This window comes from Neofelis nebulosa, chromosome 8 (assembly GCF_028018385.1).
Source record: "Neofelis nebulosa isolate mNeoNeb1 chromosome 8, mNeoNeb1.pri, whole genome shotgun sequence".
NCBI lineage: Eukaryota > Metazoa > Chordata > Mammalia > Carnivora > Felidae > Neofelis > Neofelis nebulosa.
In genome coordinates, this window is record NC_080789.1 from 61,732,116 (window position 1) to 61,750,201 (window position 18,086).

Sequence of the window (18,086 nt, forward strand, 5' to 3'; positions counted from 1 at the left end):
AATAACTATGCCCAGCCCTTTCTGATTAACTGGTCTGGAAGGGGAACTTGGGCTCCCCAGATGATTGGAATGTACAGACAAGATTAAAAATCACTAGCCTACAAGAATGGCTTGGGCAGGGCGCCTAACAACACATTTCTTTTTAGGGTCTTAATATGAGCCAAAGACTGTGATGCACACTCCTAAGTCCAAGAGCTGATAATCTTAAAAAAAAAAACAAAAAAAAAACAGGTAACAAATTATGTTTACAGAGTATTCTCGGAAAAATAAAATGTCCCATCTGTGATCCTTTTCACTGAAGCCACATTCAGTTCATGCTATCAGGATAAGTTCTCCTAAGTCACATTTAGGCTCTATTAGTCACTGGTATATTTCAAAAATCCCAATATTTCAGTACTCAGACTGATCTCTCATACTGCCTCCTATACTTTGGACAGTACAAAAATTTGTCATATCATATGTCATATCACTTCTTGGTTTTGAAAAATAGTATCACAGATCTACCATAACAGATGTCAACATCTTCCTTTTTTCCTGTCTAACCTTCAAAGACCACAAGTCCCTTTTTTCCATAAAGCCTTCCCAGCTTACTTTGGGCCTCAGTGATTTCTTCCTAATGTAAATTTCCAGTCCTGACCATATTTTTGACATCTGTTATACTGCTATTTTGCCTTTCATCCACTCTAGGCCTGTTTTCCTAAGCACTTCAGGGACAAGTACCGTGTGTGTGTGTATCACAGTTTCCACAACAGGGCGAACAAATCTATGTTTGGGTTTCCATTATCAAGTTATAGCTTTCTGGCTCCCTTCACCTCTCCAACTCTTTTCACTGAGCTCTCCCCTCAACTCTAAAACTCCCTTTAACCCAACGAGGTCATCCTCCCTCCCAAGCATTCTTACCTACTATTATTGACTTCTGAATTTTAAGATTCTACAACGCTTGCTAAACAAAAACAACTAGATTCCTGTCCTTGGTGTTTTGTTTAGGCTCTTCTGTAGGCTTGTCTCCTTTACGATTTCCCTCTTCCCGCCCCGCAAAATCCAAATTACACTTCTACCTGGGTAACTGACACCAACAAGGCTTCCTTCCCACCAGCAGCCGGCCCTAACCAGTCTCATTCCCGCTTCGAGCGCACATTCGCCTTCCTAAGATGGCCGCCACGAACCCCGAGGAAGGCAGGGCGGGTTCCACCCACGCAAGGCCACTACCGTTCCGGAGACCCCCAGGAGGATGGGCTAAAAAAGGAGAATGGCGCGAGGCGGGGGAACCTGAAGAGCAGGAAGGGGCCAAGGCGGGGCCCACGGCGAGGGAAAGGAGGGTCCACGCAGCCCACGCTCCCGCGGAGCAGAGGCCAGCGTCACAGGAAGTGGGGGCCCCACCCTCCAACGTCAGGGGCCGGAAACGAGCGTTGCTGGGGCGCGGAGGTGAGGAGAAAGCCACTGTGGGAAGAGCGTGTCTCGACCAGGTAGGAAAGGCGAGGCCCGTCTGGCTTGGGGCCGCCGAACACCTTCCCTTTAGTGTGCTGGGACACCTTTGCCCTCTAATATCTTCCTTTTTCCTCCCGTAGCCTTGGGACTGTGGGTTTCCGGCGCTGCTGTTGTGACTGCGCACCCCGAGGGCCTCTACCTCTTTTGTCTCCATTTTTTTAAGTTAACCACCTTCCCCCCCCCCTTCTCGAGTTTAGTCTCCTTGCTTAAATCTACCCTGATTGTTTCGTTTAAAGGAAGAAAAACGATAGTTTTACTGAGACCCCATCTCTGTTAAGAGTTTAACCGGTTGCTTCAGACTACATCCAGCCCCCCAAACTTGACTGCTTCACGTAATTTGTCCATTTCACCGCGGTCTAGTACTAGGGAAAAGGTAAAGAATCGCCTGTTAACAGTTCGTTACGGAAGATACTTCAGTGGACACGGCTGAACGATGAAGCTATGGGTTCCAGGGCCCTTAGTCTACTCTAATTAGGCGTTCTGCCCCCAAAGTTTACGGTGGCTTAAAAATCAAGGAACCTAATACTTGGTTCTTCCTTCCAAACCTCTTAGTTTTTATTGAAAAAGTGTAAAGTACGTATAAGTAAAACTTGTCAAAAGGCAGATCGGGATTTCTTAATCCAGATATGAAAAATATTTTTTACAACACTTTCACTAACAGTTGTCATTAAGAAATGGGCTCCACAGCAAATTTCTAAACTAGAGTTCCAGCTGATCACTTGTATTTCCTATCATAGATTCCAAGGCTGCTTATGTCATAGAATGGGGGGAAGGGGTGTAGAATTGTATGAAGGGCCAAAGCAGAGCTTGCTCTAGAGACAATAGCCGTAAATCTAGCCAATTTTCAGGAGTTTCCTATGAGAATGGCTTTATATAAATTTAGTTCTTCCCCATAATGATGTTTGTTTAATCACAATGCTAAATAGGGGGAGATCTTCAGTAGAAGAGGATCCAAACTACAGAACTATTTCCTATCCTTTAATCGTCTGCATTTCTGGTGGAGAGTTGTACTTTTGTTACTGTGGTATCCATAAAATGAACAGTTCTTAAGTCCTAACATTCAAAAGTTTTCCCTCAGTGGTACAGGGAATGAGTTCTAACTGGAGACACTTAACCAAGTGTATCCATTTTAGCATAGGAGATTGGCAAGGGGGAAGGGAGGTGAAACATCACTGGAATAAGTGTGGCACTTCGCAGTCGTGCTTAGGAAAAGTCACAGAAATAAGCTAGAATGGCTCTGGGCTTATTGGATCCATTACGTGTGTACTTAAAGTAGACTGCCTTATCACCTGAATACAGTTTAAACTAGTAGTCATATTTGGTTTTTCTTAACTGTGAGCCCTAGAATTTATTCCAAGAGCGTGTGTTAGGCAAGCATGTTAAAATACTTCAAAGTAGTAAAGAATGCTTTAAAGGAGGGTAAATATTTGGGGGAACAGGGCAGTCAGGCTTTCTTATATTGAACTTGGGTAGCTTCAATTCCAGTTCGACTCCCCTTTTGGGACTTCCTTTGGTACATTTTTATTTCTGGTTACCTGAACCACTGCTTTTTTTTTTCCCCCCTCAGCACTTGGATTCAGCTCCTTCATTTCCAACATGGAAGAAACTTACAGTATGTACTTCTTGTTGCTTTTAGAAAATAAGTTAAATTCTTTACATATAGTTTTATGTCTGACAAGACTTTTAGTGTGTTGGGAAGGATTCACATTTCTCCCTAAACTGCTGAAGATGTCTGTGTGGTAGGTAGTAGAGAAATACCCAAAGTTGAAATAAGACACTTGAGGGGCGCCTGGGTGGCTCAGTCGGTTGGGCGTCCGACTTCGGCTCAGGTCACGATCTCACAGTCTGTGAGTTCGAGCCCCGCGTCGGGCTCTGGGCTGATGGCTCAGAGCCTGGAGCCTGCTTCCGATTCTGTGTCTCCCTCTCTCTCTGCCCCTCCCCCATTCATGCTCTGTCTCTCTCTGTCTCAAAAATAAATTTAAAAAGTTAAAAAAAAAAATTAAAAAAAAAAGAAATAAGACACTTGAAATTTACCAAGCTTTGAAAAGGCTACAGTTGGGACAGCTGTGTTAAACTATATTTTTATTAAATGAAGCATTTTAATTTCTCAGGACTTCAGTTGCTCCTATTAAGTACAAGGGGCTAGTAACCCCTGTTTTCTTTCTATTGTGAGGAATAATATTGTGTACATAATGATGTTGACATACATTGAATTTTTAGGATTTAAAGACATCCTAGGAAGAGTTCTTAATTCTCAAGTGACCCAGGCACCTTAGATGGCCCAAGAAGTCAAAAGGGAGTGAGCACCTAGAATCATACAAACGTAAAAACAAAAGAAACCTGAAAAATCATTTCACTTAACGTTCAGATTTTACCTACGAGAAAATAGAACCTGGGTTAACTGACTTTCCCAAGGTCGTGTAGTAAGGGACAGAGTCCTATGTTTTTCATGTGTCATGCCATACTTGATACCATAAGGCACTATGGTTTCTAGGTCCTAACCAAGTTTAAAGAACCTCTGCATCAGTGAATGGATGAAACTTGTCAGCGGGGCCTGCTTTGTTTCTTACTTTGCTGTCTCGTTCAGAATGTCTTTAGAGTAAGTTCCAACGAAAGGATATTTTTGTTCCATTTTACCTTCAAGGAAGAGTCCAGTAGAATCTTTATTACTGATCTATAGAAACTACATGGAAATGGTCTTTATTAAATATCTACATCAGAGGTTTTCAGACTTTTGAGCATGCAGCAGAATCACCGAGGGAGCTTGTTAAAACTCAGATTGCTGGACTCAATCCCACAATTTCTCATTCAGAAGGTCTGGGACCCAAGAATTTGCAGTTCTGACATGATTTCAGGCGAGGCTGCTTATCAGAGGACCACACTTTGAGAATCCCTGATCTAGAAAGCTGATTCTCTTTGGTCTTCCGTAGGGCTCCCTCCCCTACTCCCTTAATTTTTCTTAAAATATTATAATTTAAGCCTGGAATTCCATGTGAGATAGGCAGATAAATATTTATTTGTTCTTGGAAGCTTACTACTCTATTAAATTAGAAAGCAACAACTCCCCTTTATGTCTCTCATTCTTTACTTTTTTCAGCCATATGTTTCTATTTTGCTTAGAAAAATACCACTTGGGAGTGTGTTAGAAATGCACAGTGTCAGGACACCATCCCAGACCTACTGAATCAGAATCTGCATTTTAACACAGTCCCCAAGTGATTTAACGCCTAGGGATTATGTTAAAGTTTGAGAAGCTCTGCTTTAGAATACACTTGACCTTCTCAACCTTAAATTTTAACCTTAATCTGATAGATTGTGGGGCCCCTGGGTGGCTCAGTTGGTTAAATGTCTGACTCTTAGTTTGTCTCAGGTCATGACCTCCTTGTTCCTGGGATCAAGCCCTTCGCTGATGCTGAGGGTACAGAGCCTGCTTGAGATTCTCTCTCTCCCCCTCTCTCTCTGCCCCTTCCCCACTTACATGCGAGCACGCGCGCTCACGCGTGCACACACATGCTCTTTCTCTCTCAAAAATAAATAAACTTAAAAAAATTAATTTGATAGATTCCAGAAGATTTCCAGTTTCTGCTTGGGAGCTGTACCTCTTAGCTGTTGATACTTTTGTTGGGTCTAGTCCTGATTTCTATGAAGTTTCCTCCATTTTTTCTCACGTGGGTTCCAGGCCCTACCCAAGGGTAAGGAACATCTGAGTCTGTGCTTTTAGAGGCAGCTTATCTACAGGGCCTACTCTGTTTTCCAAATTAAGTTATATTCCCAAAAAGCCAGACAGAGTTTTTGCTGAGCAGTTTGATAGTATTTATTACAGGTATTTATGACTTTAAATACACCTGTATCTCAATGCCGCACTCTTAGGTATCTGTCCAAGAGAAATGCTCATACGGTACACAAAGAAGTGTATACCAGATTGTTAGTCACAACATTATATATAATAACAAAAAACTGGAGGGGCGCCTGGGTGGCGCAGTCGGTTAAGCGTCCGACTTCAGCCAGGTCACGATCTCGCGGTCCATGAGTTCGAGCCCCGCGTCAGGCTCTGGGCTGATGGCTCGGAGCCTGGAGCCTGTTTCCGATTCTGTGTCTCCCTCTCTCTCTGCCCCTCCCCCGTTCATGCTCTGTCTCTCTCTGTCCCAAAAATAAATAAAAAAAAATAAAAAAAAAAAAAAAAACTGGAAACAACCTAAATGTCCATCCGTATAAAAACTGATTAAAAATCTATGGCACATCCCTATGCAACACTAAAATATTCCTGTTATGGTTTGGTTGTTTTTGGTTTGTTTGTTTGAATATTCCTTGTATGCACTGACATAGAAGGAGCTCCAGGATATATTAAGTTTAAAAAAAAGGGGGCAGGGGGTCAGAGCATCTGGCTGGCTCAGTTGGAAGAGCATGTAACTCTTGATCTCAGGGTTGTGAGTTCAAGCCCCACATTGGGGGTAGAGATTATTTAAAAATGTAAATAAAAACTTAAAAAAAAACAAATAGTGGGGTGCCTGGGTGGCTTGTCGGTTAAGCGTCCGACTTCAGCTCAGGTCATGATCTCACGGTCCGTGAGTTCGAGCCCCGCGTCGGGCTCTGTGCTGACAGCTCAGAGCCTGGAGCCTGTTTCAGATTCTGTGTCTCCCTCTCTCTCTGACCCTCCCCTGTTCATGCTCTGTCTCTCTCTGTCTCAAAAATAAATAAACGCTAAAAAAAATTAAAAAAAAAAAAACAAATAGCAAAATAGGTGCAGGAAATCCTGTCACATACTACTATATGGATGAACCTTGAGGACATTATGCCAAATGAAATAAGCCTGTCAAAAAAAGACTACCCTAAAAAAAAAAAAAAAAAAAAAAAAAAAAAAAAAAAAAAAAAAAAGACTACCCTAGGGGCGACTGGATGGCTCAGTCTGTTAAACGTCTGACTTCGGCTCAGGTCATGATCTCCCTGTTCATGGGTTTGGGCCCCGCATAGGGCTCTGTGCTGACAGCTCAGAGCCTGGACCCTGCTTCAGATTCTGTGTCTTTCCCTCACGCTCTGTCCCTCAAAAATAAATTAAAACATTAAAAAAAAATTTTTTTTAATAAAAAATTTTAAACAAGACTACCCTATGCTTTTACTTATATAAAGTATTTAGAATAGTCAAACTCATATAAACAAGAAGCAGGATTACTGGTTGCTAGGGATTGGGGAGAGGAGAGAATGGGGAATTGTTGCTTGATGGGGATAGCATTTTGGTTCTGGATTGCTTGATGGGTATAGCGTTTCAGTTCTGCTAGGCAAAAAATTCTGGAAACTGGTTGCACAACAATGTGAATATACCTAACACTACCGGACTATAGACTTACAAATGGTTAAGATGGCAAATTTTTTTTTTTAACTTTTATTTATTTTTGAGACAGAGAGAGACAGAGCATGAACGGGGGAGGGGCAGAGAGAGAGGGAGACACAGAATCGGAAGCAGGCTCCAGGCTCTGAGCCATCAGCCCAGAGCCCGACGCGGGGCTCGAACTCACGGACCGTGAGATCGTGACCTGAGTTGAAGTCGGAAGCTTAACCGACTGAGCCACCCAGGCGCCCCAAGATGGCAAATTTTATGCTGTGTATCTGTTTATCACCATGAAAATTTTTTTACTTAGAAGTAAAATAAAATTTTTCAAATCTAGAAACCAGTTGAGAGCTGACCTAAGTTACCAGAGGCCAGGAAGTAAAGCGTTAATGGTAGGAAGCCATCATTATCAGCTCTGATGCATGGCACTGTACGGGTAGTATAATGTGTACGAGTCATAAGGTGTGTCCAGTCAGTCAGCTGCTGACATGGCCCGACATGTGCTCATGATGGATTAAATGAAGAGAAACTAATAAGAATTCTATCTGTAAACTCTCCCTGGGTGTCTTGAAGCTTCAGAAATATGAAAAGATTGCTGGTCAGGATGAGCCCGGTTGGCGTAACAAGCCTGCCCTTCCTCTAATACTTTTCCTTCCTATTCTTTCCGTCCTTCAAGTCACCTTTCTGGCTCATTTGCATCACGATCGTGGCTAGCAGTCTATTCCATGTTTACCACTCTCCCAGTGAAACTGCCTGTTTCAATTCCCCACTGACCTCTGATTTTCAGAGCAGTCTCCTGGTTTATAAGCTGCTTATCAAATGTGAATTGTTTACATGATTTCACTTTTATCATTGCCTTCAGTGATGGCAACAGCATTTTATTAGGTTGCCTCTTGTCCTCATAATACACTCAGAATGTGCTTAGCCATTTAATTTTCCTTTCTTAACCAAGCTTGTTAGAATTTGGGGCTCAGCTTGGGCATCATGTGAAGTCTACAGGTAGCATTATCCATTTAGAGAAACTTCTTTCGTAACTATAGAGGTAATTCCTGAAAGTATAGTCTTCTTTAAAAAAAAAAAAAAAAGTTTGTTTTTTTTTTGAGAGAGAGAGAGAGGGTGTGTGTGTGTGCACGCGCGCACGAGCGGGCAAAGGGTAAAGAGAGAGGGAGACACAGAATCCGAAGCAGGCCTCAGGCTCTCAGCTGTCAGCACAGAGCCCAACGTGGGGCTCGAATCACGAAACGCAAGATCATGACCTGAGCTGAAGTCAGATGGTTAACTGTGCCACCCAGGCACCCCAAAAGTATAGTCTTCTAAGGGTAGTTTTAAATAGCATGATCTAGGTTAGGGGCTTTCTTTCACATATGTCTGCAATTGTCTTAAACTTAGGAGGTTCTGTTTTTGTAGCTTACTTTTTTTTTTATCTAACTTGATAATCACTAGATTAGAGAATTCTGGTTTTTCCTCACCTGTGTTCCAAACTATGAAAAGTAAAACCACCAGGGCGCCTGGGTGGCTCAGTTGTTTGAATGTCCAACCCTTGGTTTTGGCTCAGGTCATGATCTCACACTGCGTTGGGTCCTCACTGACAACCCAAAGCCTGCTTGGGGTTCTCTCTCCCTCTCTCTCTTCTCCCGCACATGTGAGCACACATACAGGCATATTCTCTCTCTCAAGATAAATTAAAAAAAAAAAAAAAAAAGGTAAAACCACCTGTCTGATAAAGGTATTGTTTTCATTTGAGAGGTGTCTGCAGCAACCAATATCAGGAACTACTTAACAGTAGTCAAAACAAATGAAAAAGAAATCTAGATCTAGAGCAGTGGTTATGAACTATTTTCACGACCTGGCATACTAGTAAATAGGCAGGAATGCTGGCAAAGGGTATTAACTACCCTCAATTTGCCCTAGAACTGACTGATGGGGGATAGAGGGCACACGTGCAGAGGAATCCCCCATCAATATATTGGCACACCATCCATTCTGACCTTTAGCATACTGGTTGGGAGGCTTTGGTTTGGCTAGCTAGAGGTAAGAATGACCCTGAATTAGCACATCTAGAAGGGAGAAGAGGCTGTCATTTCATTTAACTTTATTGTTGTTTTCATTGTTACTCTTCGTGTAAAATAAATTTATGTACAACCAAATATGAACTAATAAGATCCTATCTTATCAATATCCTATCAAGCTATCCCATGATAGCTTGTTTTGCTAGACTTCCCAAGATTTGGTGGTAATACAGTTTTATCTTCTCGGAGTTACATTTTCGTGTTTAAGTGTTTAGTCACCCTTTTTTTAAAATGCCAAGTTGTCATTAGACTGTCTTGTTCTATTGTTAAAGATTCTGTTGAAAAATCCAGTGTGTCTGGAATACTGGAGTTGTACAAAGGCTGGTTGGGTTTATGTTTATCCTACCTTTCTCTCTTTTAGTCGATTCCCTGGACCCTGAAAAGTTATTACAATGCCCCTATGATAAAAACCACCAGATCAGGGCCTGCAGGTTTCCTTATCATCTTATCAAGTGCAGAAAGGTAAGATATTGTTTGCATTATTTGCCTTGTAATGACCTCCTGAGTTCTTTTAAGAGGCCAGATTTTGTAAATAACCGTGTAATTTTAACAAAAGTGTTTTAACTTAATGCCGGAATTGTTTTAGGACTCTAACTACCAACATTTATAGAAAAGAATTTATTTCTTGAGTACATAAATTTTTTCTCGTTTTCATTTTTTTCCCCCTTAACTAGTGAGAAAACACCCTTTATATGCTCTTTTCACTCTTTGTAAAACAGAGGAAACACTAATTTTTGCTAGCAACGAGAAATCCCTCTTGGCTTGTAAATTTGATGTGTTCGTTGTCCTGATAAGGATTGAGTGCCATAATACACTTATTTTTTATTTTTTTGTTTGTGTGTTTAGCAATGTTAGAGAAGTTGAACAGCTAGAGGTTAGCCTAAGAAAAGATTCCTAAAAATAGTCATTTCTCCAAGTTTAAACAGTAAGCGTCTTTGGGGTTGGGGCGGGGGGGGGGAAGAAGTCATCTGAGTTTTTTCTCTGGTCTTAGCTGATGTAAACTACTTTAATGCTGGTATACTAATTGAGGCACTTAGAAAGGATTTTTAGAATACAGATGTCAGATACAGAGGGCAAAGGTCTGCAAGGATTTTTGCTTGGACAACATTTTTGGTATTTAATCCAAACTGCATACAATTCATGTATGCATTAACATCCTTTAAAGGGTGTTTCTCTTGTAATCTTGGAGACATGGTTGTAATGCCATTGGTGATCATTTCTCCACCCCTTTTGAATCTCTAGAGCAAGGATCCCTTAAAGTTGAACCTGGATAATCTGGACCAGCAGATACCACAATGACTTCCTTCCCTAGGCTCTCAAACATGCCCCAAGGGTAAAGGTTGGGAAAGGAAGCCAAGTGATAAAAAGACACTGTCTTTAACTCTCTTCTTGTGATGCTCTTAATCTTTCACCGCAAAAATCTTTGCATTGGAATGCTCGCAAATTCCTCACAATTTTCTTCATCCTCTGTTTTTCTCTAGTGTCCTCCCCCTTCACATTATTTTTACATTTTTGAGTATCATTTGTGATACGTGTTTTGCTTCTAATAATAAATGAATTTCTTAACTGCTGATATACTTGCTACAGGATTTGGGTGATGTTAAATACTTTGTTGTTTTGTTTTTTAAAATAAGAAACTTGGTCAGCAGAACAGACCCTCATTTGGGCTTTTCCTCAGTACAATAACCAAAATAAAGGTCAAATTGTTCACAGCGTCATTTCAGGGATCGTTACTTTAAATAAGCGTTCCTGTGTTAATCTGAAAAGCCATTGCTTTGCTGCTTCTGCAGCTCCCTTCCAACAGCTATTTTCCAGCACTATTGCATTGCAATAATAGGGGCGCTACTGCAGTGCAGACCAAGGGCGTGTTTCCGTGTTACTGTTTCCTGAATATCACCCTTCAAAGACATCCAGAGAGCTCCACCGTTATAGGCTGTGCTGCCAGAGTCTTGTGATCCTGAGAAAGATGGCTCAAATACCCAATCCGTAATTCACCATGTCCTTCCGTATAAGCCACTTTTGACCCAGTATCTGTGTTGTCAGTCTCTGTGATCCTAACAAAGAAGCTTATGTTTTGATGATCTTGAGGTCACCTGTACAGTCTGTGTGAGTGATAAATAATTCCCTCTCACTTTTCTACCATGAGTTTGCCTCCCATAGTTAAGCCACAAGTTTATTGAGAGATATTAGTGGATTCGTTTATAGAATAAACCTCCTTATTTTGACAGACCCCTTAATTTGTGTTCTGCAGAATCATCCTGATGTCGCAAACAAATTGGCTACTTGTCCCTTCAATGCTCGCCACCAGGTTCCTCGGGCCGAAATCAGCCACCATATCTCAAGCTGTGACGATAAAAGTTGTATTGAGCAGGATGTTGGTAAGACTAGCTAAAATGTTCCAGTGCTAGAGGTTAGCCCTAGCTATGTATTGTGCTATGTTGTCACCTTGATTTTTGACTTTCATCATTTCAGAAGAATAATACCTTTCTGCCTTTGAGTTTTTTATCTCATCAGTAACAGGTTGTCAGGTTGTGTTTGTCAGACTGCTTTCCCTTCTGAACAGCCTGATCCATTTTACCAATAATTCATCTAAAAATAAGAATCATTTTATTGCCGTAAATATGATAAATGTCTTTGTTTCTGCTTCTCTTTCTTCTGTCAGCAAAGGGATAAGACCTCTCTGTTTAGCTTTTGTAGCATCCATTTTTCGGAAACAAAGACCTGTTAGGCTACCCTGCAACCTTTTAGGCCATTGACCCCTTTTAACATAATTGGCGATGTCCCCTTCTTACAGCAGAGTCTTTATTATCTTGCAGTCAACCAAACCAGGAACCTTGGACAAGAGTCTCTGGCCGAGAGCACCTGGCAGTGCCCTCCTTGCGATGAAGACTGGGATAAAGGTGAAGTGTTTCTATGTCTTTTTCTTCACAGTGTCTAAATTCTCAAGTCATTTGCTTTAGACAGAAGGAAGATTTTCCTTTTTTATGAGCACACCATGTTGTGCAGAATGCCTTATTATTTTTATTGGGCCCCAGAACGAGCACATTTGTATCACTGTGCAGACACGTGGAACAGCCTATCCCTCTTGATTGGAAGAAGCACTTCTTTACATCTGTTTTTTTCCATAAATTGTGTTGTACCATCTGTGTTTGGTTGTTACTGGGCACGTTTATTATTATTTATGTTGCTGTGTTTATATCCTTCAATTAAATCCCTGCTACTGTGTCAGGCAGGGTACTTGATCAATTTTTACTTGCTTCTCTAAACTTAGGTGTATTATTTCCCACCTTACAGATTCAACTAGCATAAACTACAGCACCACAAACTGTGTTTTGCTTTCTTTGGCAGATCTGTGGGAACAGACCAGCACCCCATTTGTCTGGGGCACAGCCAACTACTGTGGCAACAACAGGTAAATGAAATGGTCTCGTTCCCAGCACTGCCTCCCAAAATCCAAGTGCTCTGTTACCAAAGGAAGCCACCAAAGCCTGATTTGATCTCGTTCCTTAATGGTGTTACTTGGTGGTAATGTAGTCTAGATGTGGTTTTGACGAGTTATTTTCCTTTTTTATTCCTCAGTTCATAAAAAAGTCACATGCTTTGTGTTAATCACTATGGGAACACAAAAATACTAGCTTATAGCCTAGCAAGGGAGACAGTGGTACGAGACATTCTTGTGTCTGTTTGGTTTTTTTGCTAGGTTCACAGTATTTAAACACTTTGAAAAAAATTCTCCAGCTACACCACATGGATCAGTTTTACTCTGGGTAGCTAGTGTCTAAGGAAAAATAATCTTAAAAGCTTGTGACTTGAAACTGGGTAAGCCAGAGTACCTTTGGGTAGGGAAGAAAATGCATCTCTTCTTTCCACTGATTTGTATCTAAATCTATAAGATTTCTCATTACTGGGGAGCCTGGGTGGTTCAGTCTGTTGAGCATCCCAACTCTACATTTCAGCTCAGGTCATGGTTGTGATTTCATGGTTCATGAGATCAGGGAGTGGAGCCTGCTTGGGGTTCTGTCTCCCCTGCTCATTTCTGCATATTCACTCATTCATTCTCATATTCTCTCCCTCTCTCTCTCCCTCTCTCCCCCCTCCCCCCTCCCTCCCTCTTTCCCTCCCTCTCTCCCCCCCCAAATAACCTTTAAAAAAAAAGATTTCTCATTACTACTTCATCTTCAAACAAGACCAAATTGCAAATATTCAGAAATGAAAATATTTATGGATTAGAAAATGAAGGAATGAGATGCTAGACTTCATTTTTCCCCAAATAGAATGCTTATCAATTTTTATTTCTTAGCTCCTAAGTTAACAATTGCATGTGTACCTTATTGTGTGTGTGCACTAAAATAGAAGAACGTGAAGATGAATTTTAATAGTACAGTTTTAATTTTCCCTCCGTCCTATGAGATGTGTTGCCTTTGGTTTGGTTGTCTTGGCATTTTATCTCTCATATTTGTTGAGTGAGTTGATGAGCCTGTCACACAACTGAACAGTAGATGGCATTGCTGTTTATCTCAATTTCTGGAAAATGAAAATGGTCAGACCCATCTTAATGCTTTTACAGAACAGTGAGCTTTTCAGAGAAGTAGTAATCATTCTAATTGCAAGAATGTTTTGATGGAAATGTGTTTACATTTCAGAATGTAGTTTGCTGTTTTCCCCCAAATTACAAAAAACACATTTTTGATGGTCTTGTGTGTGCCTGCCTGGAGAATACAGATAGGCGGGCATAGGCAAATTTGTCTTTCTTTTTGCAGCCCTGCAAGCAACATAGTTATGGAACATAAGAGTAACCTGGCTTCAGGCATGCGTGTTCCCAAGTCTCTGCCGTATGTTCTGCCGTGGAAAAACAGTAAGTGAAATAAAGGCAAAATGCTTTTATTCTTTTCATTGTGTAAATATGGTTGGTCTTGACTAGCCAAAAACATGTTCAGTGTGAACACATTACACTCGCATGACCCTGAGAGTGAGTGCCTCCTTGAATTTTGCATTCTGAGCACTTTGCTTTCTTCACCCTAGCCCTGGCCCTGGTTAATTACAGGAAAGTACAGGATCGCAGAAACCAAAAGAATGTGCTCAAGTTGGGGTGACCACTGACATCAAATACCGTGGGCAAATTTGGGGACCAATAAAAAAGCTATTAATTTTGCCTAGGAGGAAGTCATCCCTGACATTCAAGGCATAATATCAATAGGAAACTGGGATTCGAAATGGATTGCAAAGACCTAAAAGGAAATGAAAGAGAGAAAATGAAAGTAATAAGTCAGAAGAACTGGCATTAAGAATAGTATTCCGATGTCTTCCCTAGGCATCAGAGGCCGTTCTGGGTAAATAGGTACTGAATTCATATCATATCACCCTGATAAATTCCCACACCCAAGATACTGTCATTTTTATTTAATACGTACTTTCCTAATGTTGCTCCCAAATGCACATTCCCTTGATTTCAGTCTCTGCTGCTGTTTGAGCTAATTTTGTAGGTGGCTAAAAGATTCCCTTTAAAACATTTCCTTTTGGATACTTCCATTTCCAAAAAAAATGAGATCACCAGATCATATGCCTGAAGGCTTGATAGGTAATGAATGAACTATTCTTTTCCCATGCGTTTGAGTAGAACCCAATCACTAATTTTGAATTCTTCTACTTTTATATTGTAATTCAGCCTACCCCAGGAATAAGTCATTTGTGTTTAGTAAGAATAGGGAATGGAGTGAGTTTCAATTGTCATGGTGTATTTATTTTGAAATATTTCTACTCCATAGATGGAAATGCACAGTAACTGAATATCTCATCAAGTAAGTGTTTCAGTTTTATTTCACTATCTCTTCAGATGGTAGCAAGATTTAACTGGACATAAAGCAGTTTGGGTCCAATTTTCTTTCAGATTATGGTACCAAATTAAAGCTTTGTGTGTGCCTGTGTTTTTTAAGTATATAGCTTCTATTATGGCTTTACACGCTAATGAATAGGCATTTACTGGTTAAATTAGAATTCTGTTAACATGCCAAGTTGCTTTCCCTAACGTTAATACACATTGCCTTTTTCCTTTTTCTTTTCTTCTTTTTTTTTTTTTTTATCAAAGTTGCATTCTAGATCTATCATGCCTTTTTAATGGGCTTGAGATTAATCAGACAGCTGTGCTTCACTGCTCTGCAATTTTTCCCTTGCTGTACAGTTTAACACTCATCAAAAAATTCACTCCTTTTAATGAGCACTTAAAAGTTTGGGGTCTCTAAGAGTCTTGCACTGTCGATCTTATCTGAATACCTGATTTAGTAGAATCTCACAAAATCTATATGAAGGGAGCAAAATCTTTTTACAGAGAAAGCCTTTCCTTGAGGTAACCCTGTACACCTATGGCAGAGCCAAATTTGATGCTTCAAATGCTATTTTGGTTGAGGTTGCCCGGCCGTCTTGCTCCTGGCAAAAGGAATATTATTAGTCTAGGGAGGAGATGATATCCCCACTGTCATGCAGATAGTAGGCTCTCTGTGAATATTTACTTAATGAGTAATTGGCCTGATGCCTTCCAGTTCATTCGCTTCCTCTGGACAGTGAAGCAGGTGGATCTCCTGTGAGTTAGGGTTCATGTTGTACCAAAACTGATGTTTCTTCTAGTGAAAAGCAGAAAAGAGATTCTAAAAGCAAACACCCTTTAGCCACGGACAATATTTACAAGTTGCTTCTAGGTACTATCCATTTTTCTTGGTAGGTTCTGATGTCACATGGTTAAATACATCTGGAAACCAGAAAATTAGATTTGGCCCCAGAAGAGAAAGTGCTACAGCAGCACTGGGGTGTGTCAGGAAAGCACACACTGACCTGGATGAATGGCGAACTTTGAAGCCTTCTCTGACACACCTCCCAAGATGCTTGGTGCTCATCTCTTCTGGATAGCTACCTAATAAAAATGGTCTAGGGGCGACTGGCTGACTCAGAAGAGCAAGCAACTCTTGATCTTGGAGTTGCGAGTTCGAGCCCCACATTGGGTGTAGAGATTACCAAAAAAAAAAAAAAGTTACTCTAAGATGAAAGCCTAGGAGAAGCTCCTGTCTCTAATGCTGAATACTAGATGTTCCTCTCCTTTGGAACTTAACTCTTTGCTGTTAAACCCCTTACATGCTGAAAATGTATTTTTCTATATAACCTCTGAGGAACCAAGGGAAAAAAATTATCCTAGTTTAGGTAAGAATCCTTAAACAGCCACAGACCTTTTTCTCTTAATAAAAAATAAAGCATCATATTTTGAATGTCTGTTGTAGAATGCTGTAGCTTCTTTGGAAAGATAAAAAAAGAGAAGATAGGACTTTATCCCTTAAGGAACTTAAGTATGGGTGGAGATTTTTTTTTTAATACATATACATAAAAAGGATCGGTTCACCTTGCATTTACTATGCTTTTATCTCATTGTGTTTTTATAAACAAATCTTTTTACTAGGTAAGTGTCTCGAAGCAGGTGATATCATATTAATTTTTGTTCCCCTAATGTGCATTGTAAACAGCTCAAAAAATATTACTGAACTAATGAGTAGATAGAGTATGTGAGAAGAGAAAAAGATCAATATGTTAGTTGAAATTAATCCGGAATTGTCTCGAGGAGTCAATTGTATGGATAGTCAATTCTGATTTTCTTCTCACTCATGAAACTGTTGACACAAGGAGTGTACATCGATCTCTGTGTAGAATGTTTTTAATTCAATTAACAAGTTTCTGTGTGCTTAGTGGAACTGAAAAGTTAAGGGTCAGAAGGTACTTGGTGTTCTGCCATTAACAACAGCAGATTCTTCCAGCTGACCAAGAGATTTTAATCAGGTTGTGTGGCCTGTTGTCAGATGTAGTTGGTGTTTTTATCACTGACAGGAACTAAGATCTCTTCTTTTTCTCTCATTTCCTTGCAGATGCCAGACCCTAGAAGACTCTTGCTTCTTCCTGCTACCAATGGGTTCTTCATTTTTTTTTTCTCCTAATTATAGAAAGATAAACTGTGACTTTCAAACTGACAAGTACCTTTTTCTTTTTTCCTCCCTGCTTTGAGTCTCATTCATTTGATGCAGGAAAGAACTCTCAAACTCAGAAGAACTGCTTCAAATAAAGCATCAACATAGATAGCTTGATAGTTTCATTAAGTACCTGCAGCCCCAAGATCAGAAATCACATCCTGTTCCACATTAATGAAACATAATTATTTAAAGTTATCTTAAAGGATCCAGCTAAAGCAGGCAAGAAACTTGGGTTGGAAAAAAAAAAAAAATAACTGTATTTATGTTCTCTGACACACATCAGCAAGCTTCTTTTTAGAATTTATAGGAATGGGCCTTTTTTGATCAGTGCATCTTTTTATCCAGAGTCCTCAAGATGTTGATAGCATTTATATAGCAAAATACCCCATTCTTGGTTAAAATCTTAGAACATCTTGCTCTCTGAATATTTCCAACCTAGGGTAGGTTTCTTTTCATCTCTCCCACATTCCAGCTAGAAATTGTACTCGGTGTCAAACCAGGTGTAGATTATGTAGGAGTGAAGATTGGAATGGAGAGGAACAATGTATGTGTGGGGAAGAGATAGGCTTTCCACCTGTGTGTGAAATTTGATTAAGCTTCAAAGCTTAAATTTGTGATGGCCCTGCCGACTACCCTGGGATTTGTGTAGAGTAAGTTCAATTTCTGAAACACCCAAAGCTCGGGCTGTCCTAGCATCTGGTTGGCCCTCAAGAGGAAACCTCATGATTTCCCCAGACCAGTTTTTTTGTTTGTTTATTTGGATTATCTGTGCATTTTTGTTTTTTTGTTTTTGTTGATTGGTTGGCTTTTTCAGGTTTGGTTTTGTTTGAAGTCTGCATGGAGAGGGATATAGGATGTGGTATAGATAAGGATTTGGATGAAGCATACTTACAAATAATTTCAAAAATGATCTGTCTAGCATTGTTTGTGGGTAACAGATAAGGGAGAGTGGGCTTTTATGGAATGCCTTCTTTCATGAGTTTTCCATTGGATTCTCTCCTAATGAAGCAGAGCAGTTTATTTAGTTGCCGTCTCTAAAAACAGGTTCAAGATAAGCCCCAGTACAAGGTATTTCTGCTGCTAGCTGTGTGATCTTAAGTGAATAACTAGACCTTTTCCTCTGGAGATGGTGATAATGTATGGAGGGGGGAACAAACACCCATTATGCCACTAATTCTGGTTATTTGTATATCAACCAAT

General features: G+C 40.4%; 1 protein-coding gene and 1 long non-coding RNA gene across 7 annotated transcripts in view; one reads left to right on the plus strand and one right to left on the minus strand.

Annotated features, from left to right (window-relative positions):
* The first annotated feature begins 1,263 nt into the window (after positions 1-1,263).
* Positions 1,264-16,992, plus strand: GTSF1 (gametocyte specific factor 1). 5 transcript variants are annotated; one of them, XM_058742502.1, is made up of 9 exons: positions 1,264-1,425; positions 3,056-3,100; positions 9,245-9,345; positions 11,135-11,261; positions 11,700-11,783; positions 12,178-12,295; positions 13,644-13,738; positions 14,649-14,681; positions 16,785-16,992. In XM_058742502.1, exons 2-8 carry the CDS (start codon positions 3,085-3,087, stop codon positions 14,663-14,665), a joined length of 558 nt encoding a protein of 185 aa, XP_058598485.1. In that variant the 5' UTR covers positions 1,264-1,425; positions 3,056-3,084; the 3' UTR covers positions 14,666-14,681; positions 16,785-16,992. The 5 variants fall into 5 exon arrangements, with proteins under 5 accessions (XP_058598485.1, XP_058598483.1, XP_058598481.1 ...); XM_058742500.1 differs by having other exon boundaries at positions 1,268-1,466; XM_058742497.1 differs by lacking the exon at positions 1,264-1,425 and adding an exon at positions 2,342-2,485.
* The window catches only part of LOC131519458 (uncharacterized), a 28,306-nt gene continuing 23,951 nt past the window's right edge, over positions 13,732-18,086 (minus strand). For both annotated transcript variants that reach the window (XR_009265635.1, XR_009265634.1), the window contains exons 3-4: positions 15,390-15,500; positions 13,732-14,111 (exon numbers count right to left, since the gene is read on the minus strand). This is a non-coding gene — a long non-coding RNA (uncharacterized LOC131519458). The remainder of the gene's footprint in view (positions 14,112-15,389; positions 15,501-18,086) is intronic.